This window comes from Scylla paramamosain, chromosome 46 (genome assembly GCF_035594125.1).
Source record: "Scylla paramamosain isolate STU-SP2022 chromosome 46, ASM3559412v1, whole genome shotgun sequence".
Taxonomy (NCBI): Eukaryota; Metazoa; Arthropoda; class Malacostraca; order Decapoda; family Portunidae; genus Scylla; species Scylla paramamosain.
Window position 1 is genome coordinate 5,803,358 of NC_087196.1, and position 5,000 is coordinate 5,808,357.

The window sequence follows — 5,000 nt, forward strand, 5'->3', positions numbered from 1 at the left end:
GATACTTCCTCTTCACCTCCTCTTGTTTCTGGTTCACCTCTTGCGCCCTCTTCCTCACCTGACAGCACACACATTCGGTTTCCTCTGAAGATCCGATCCTCTTCCTCCTCCTCTTCCTCTCCTCCTGCTGAATCAATCTCCTCTCCTCTTCCTCTTGTCTGATGCTACGTCTTTGTCTTCGTCTCTTGAAAACCTCCTCAATTTCAGGGTCTATTTCCTCTTCCTCCTCCTCCTGTCTTCTTCTTCTTCTTCGTATTTTTTCGTTATCTGTTTCTTGTTCCTCTTCTGTTTCTTCTTCTCTTCTTATTCTTCTTCGTTCTCCTCTTTCACTGTCCTCCTCCTCTTCCTCCTTCTCCTCTCTTCTTAATCTTCCCTCTTCCTCTTGTGTTCTTCCATCTCCTCCTTCTTGTCTTCTTCTTCTTCTTACTCTATTCCCCTCTTTATCACCTGTCCTCTCTTCCTCCGTGTCTTCCTTAAGAGGAGGAGGAAGGGAAGTGTCAAGGCTCTCCCTCCTCCTCCTCCTCCTCCTCCTCTCTTCAATTATCTCTTCAAATCTGAGGAGAAAATTAACGTCGTGATGTCCAGCTAGAATTTCTGATATTTTAGCTTCTTCTTCCTCTTCCTTTTCTCTTCTCCTCCTCCTCCTCCTCTTCTCCTCTTCCTCTGTGCCTTCTGTCCTCCCCGTCTCTCCTCCTCCTTCTCTCCTCCTCCTGTCCTATTTTTTATTCCGTTTGCTTCTTTCTTGGCATCCTCCTCCTCCTCTTCTTCTTCTTCTTCTTTCTCTGTTTCTCTTCTTCTTCTACGTCTTGAAATGTTGGCTGGTTCTGCGTCTTCTTCTTCTTCTTCTTCTTTTCCTTCTTTTTCTTCGTCTCTAGTTTTCTTTATTTTTGTCTCTTCCTCTTCTTTCATTCTCTTCTTCTTCTCCCTTCTCTTCCTCCTCTCTTCTTCTCTTTCGTCTTTTATTTCGTTTCTATTAGTATCTTTATCGTCATCTTCTTCTTCTCTGTTCTCTTCTTCATTCAGTCTCTTCTCCCTCTTCCTCCTCCTCCTCTCCTCCTCTTTTCTATCCATCTTATCTTCTGTATTTCTCTTTATCTCCTTTGTCACTTCTTCCTTGTCTTCCTCCTCCTCCTCCTCCTCCTCCACCTCCTTCTTCTTCTCCTCCTCCTCTCCTACAGAAGGAAGAGGAGTGGTCTTCAACCCTTCCTCTGGTGATGTGGCGGGCCGTGTGACAGTCCTGTATGTTTGTTGTTGTTGTTGTTGTTGTTGTTGTTGTTGTTGTTGTTGTTGTTGATGGTGGTGATGGTGGTGGTAGGGTCTAATTTCAATTCTTGGCATCTCTTCTGTTTCCTCTCTTTCTCTTTCTCTTTCTCTTCTTTCTTCTTCTTTTACTTTTATTTTCCCCTCTTTATCTGTTTCTCTTATTCCCCTGTTTCTTATTCCCCTGTTTTTCGTTTCTCTTTTATTTTTCTCCTCCTCATCTTTACCTGTTTCTCTTATTCCTCTGTTTGTCTTCTCTTCTCTTTCACTCTCTTTCATATTTCGCTTTTCATCTTTTCCCTTTATTTCTTCTTCGTTTTTTCTTGCTTTATCCACCTCCTTTATTCCTTCCTTTCCTTTCTCTTCCTTTATTTTCATTCTATCCTTCGCATCTTCTTCTATGTCACCTCTTTTTCTTATTTTCGATCTATCTTTCTCCTCTATTTTATCATCTCCTTCCTTTCCTTCTATCATTTCTCTCCTTTGTCCTTTATTTTCTTCATTTACTCCTTTCCTTTCTTCGTTTTCCTTTGATTCTGGTTTATTCTTCCGTTTTTTCCTTCTCCTCTTCTTCCTTTTCATAATTTGTTGTCTTTGTTTTCATTTTCCTTCAGTCTCTCCCTCTCCTTCTCTTCCTCTCTTCTCCTCTTTCGTTCCTTCTTTTCTTCTTTTCGTCGTTTTCTTTCTTTCTCCTCCTCTTCCTCTTCCTCTTCCATTTTCTTTATGTCCTCTTTATCTTTCCTTTTCGCCTTTTCCTCCTCCTCCTCTTCCTGTTCTCTTATTCTTCTCTTCCTTTCTCTCTTTTCCTCTTTTCTTCTTCTCCTCTCTTCCTCTTCTTCCTGTGTTTCCTCTTTTATTTTACTTTCTCCTTCTTTCTCCTCCAGTTTCCCTATTTCCTCCTTTTCTTGTTCTCTCCGTCTTCTCTTCTCTTCTTTCCTTTCCCTTCTTCGTCTTCTTCTCTCCTCCCTCTCTTCCTCTGTTTCTTCTCTTACCGTTCCCTCTCTTTCTTCCTCTAGTTTATCTATTTCCTCGTATAATTTCTTCATTCTCTCCTCTTCTTCTTCTTCTCTTTCTTTAATATTTCTCTCTTCCTCTTTTTCTCTGCATTTACTTCCATTATCACATATTCCTTCATTCTCATCTTTATTCGCTCTCTCATTCATCGTTTGTATTTTTTCCTCTTCTTCTTTCTTCTTTGTACATTTATTTATTACTTTCTCTTCCTTCTTCCTTCCATCTTCTTTTATCATAATTTGTTCCTGCTTGTCTTTATCTTCTTTACATTGATTTATTATATTTTGTTTCTCCTCCTCTTTCTCTTCTTCATATTGCTTTATCGTATTTTGTTCCTCTTCCTCTTTCTTGCCTTCACACTCTCTTCTATTCTCTTTCTCTTCTCTCTTCTCTTTACACTGTCCTTTATTTTGTTTCTCTTCCCTCCTTCCTACCGTGTCTCTTATTCTCTTTCTCTTCATACTGTTCTTTATTCTGTTTCTCTCTCCTCCTCCTCCTTCTCTGCACACTTCCTTTAGTCACATTTCCTACACATTTCTTTAGTCCACCATCCTCTTTTTCCTCTTCTCCACACTCAGTTACTCTATTTTCTCCCTCTTCTTTATTATCGTCTATTTCTCCTTGTTTACTCCTCGGCATCCTACAGGACTGGCCGCTCCCTGAAGGACTCTCGTCGTACACAGTCTTGGGGTCCTCGGCGCCCTCTGGACTTTGCCTCCTTCGGTTTTGGGTGAAATTTTGATTTTCTGAATTTTTTTGGTCTTCCAGTTTTTGAGTTTTCGTAAGTTTGTTTGAATTTTCTGTATTTTTTTGGTTTTCTAATTTTGAGATTTCCGTAAAATTTTGGGTTTCAGTTTTTTGGAGTTTCTGAAAATTCTTGGCTTTCCGTAAAATTTCGACTTTCTATTTTTCGAGTTTCTGAGATTTTTTGGCCTTCTGGAACTTTCTGACTATCTAATTTTTCACTTCTCAATTTTGTACTTTCTGAAAACTGTACACTTTCTAAAATCTTTGTACTTTTTTGGTTATCTAAGAGTTTTGGAATCTTCATGTTCTCTGAAGCTTCCGAAGTGTAATGTTTGACTAAAAATTCTCGGCTCTTATGATTTTTTGAAAACTGCGAACGAAGATTTTCAAGGACTTTAAGATTTTTGAGGTTTTCAGAAATTTTTGGATATTCGAGTTCTTTGCTATTTTCAGTTTTTGTGTTTATAGCTTCAGAAATTTTCGAACACCCAGTTTCATTTGTTGTATTTTCAGATTTCAGACTTTTTGAAATGTTTGGCAGGTCAGGACACTCTGGGACATCTGACAATTTCAAATGTTCAATCAGATTCAAACTTTCTCCACTGGTTTGACAATTGCCTTCCTGTGTTTCCACGTTGGCTAAAATTTTCCTTATCATTTCGTAAAAACTTCCATTTTTTTGGGCCAAATTTTGTATCATCAACTTTGGACGTGTCATCAACTTGTATTCCACAAAGTTTCGTTTCCGGCAGAGTTTCTTTCACTGGAGTTTCACAGATTTTCGTTTCCTCCATTATAGTTTCACCAAGTTTCGTTCCCGGCAAAGTTTCGTTCATTGGAGTTTCACAAATTTTCTTTTTTGGCACAGTATCGTCTATTCGAGTTTCACAAAGCTTCGTTTCCGGCGAAGTTCCATTCATTCGAGTTTCATAAAGTTTCGTATCGGCCAAAGTTTCATCGTATCGAGTTTGCGGTTCGCTTGCATTCGTTTCGGACACAGTTTCACGTTGCGTTTCGTTGGGGGTTCGAATCTCACGTGGCGCTGCTTCGAACACTATCTCGTTACGTTTAGTTAAAGTTTCAAGGTCAGGTTCGTTGGATTTATTTTCCTTCGTTTTATTTAGAATGTCCTTCTTGTCCTCACCTTCATCCTCAAATTCCTTCTCTAAATAACAATCTCTTTCTTTCTTCTCTCTTTTATTCTCACATTCTCTTTTTCCTTCTTTCCTTTCTTCCAAATCATTTTCCTTTTCTTTCTTCTTAATGTTATTTTCACTGTCTCCCCTTTCGTCATTTCCTTTTCTATCATCTTCTCTCTTCTTCCCTTCTCTTTCTTTCCTTTCCTTCACATCATCTTTGCTTCTTTCCTTATCATCTTCTCTGCCTTTTCTTTCATCATTTCTTTTTCCATCATCAATTTCTCTCTTTGTTCCTGTTTTATTTTCACATTCCTTCTTCTCTTTGTCCTCTTCCTCTAATTTATTATCACCTTTTCCTTTTTTTCCCTGTTTTATTATCCCACTCCGCATTTTCTTTGAGTGCTGAGTTAAGAGGAGACTCCGTTTTCTGTTTGACTTCATCCTCTTGCTCTTGACTACCGTTTTCTTTCGAGTCAAGAGTCAGGACACACCTCTCGTTTTCTTTACTCGTGTTCCTCCGTTTTCTTTCATCACCGGAAGACAGAAAACGTGGGAAAAATATCATCGTCACTATCACTACTATCCTTATTCTCGCAGTTATCGTCTTTTGTCTCTATTCCTCTTTTATTGGGTTTTATCACTTCTATTATCGTAATGGAAGAGGAAGAGGAGGATTCTGATAACCTATTCATTTTTTCATTATCACTATTTTCTTCATTCTCAAGGTTATTGGTCTCTTCCTCTATTCCTCCTTCGTTTTCTATGATTTTGGAAGAGGAGGAGGAAGAAGAAGAGGTGGATTTCTCGTTTTCTTTATTTCCTTCATTCGTAATTGGTGTA

At 38.8% G+C, this 5,000-nt stretch overlaps 2 protein-coding genes across 3 annotated transcripts in view; both read right to left on the reverse strand.

The window, feature by feature from the left end:
- The window catches only part of LOC135094800 (protein enabled homolog), a 19,771-nt gene extending 17,419 nt beyond the window's left edge, over positions 1–2,352 (reverse strand). For both annotated transcript variants that reach the window (XM_063995200.1, XM_063995201.1), the window contains exon 1: positions 1–2,352. This exon is cut by the window's left edge and continues 86 nt beyond it. The gene's annotated coding sequence lies outside the window, so the exon portion shown is untranslated.
- Positions 1–5,000, reverse strand: part of LOC135094768 (proline-, glutamic acid- and leucine-rich protein 1-like) — a 12,422-nt gene that overhangs the window by 6,763 nt on the left and 659 nt on the right. Inside the window, exons 2-3 of the mRNA XM_063995127.1 lie at positions 2,806–3,020; positions 1–58 (exon numbers count right to left, since the gene is read on the reverse strand). The exon at positions 1–58 is cut by the window's left edge and continues 86 nt beyond it. Coding sequence (XP_063851197.1) covers positions 1–58; positions 2,806–3,020 — 273 coding nt within the window. The remainder of the gene's footprint in view (positions 59–2,805; positions 3,021–5,000) is intronic.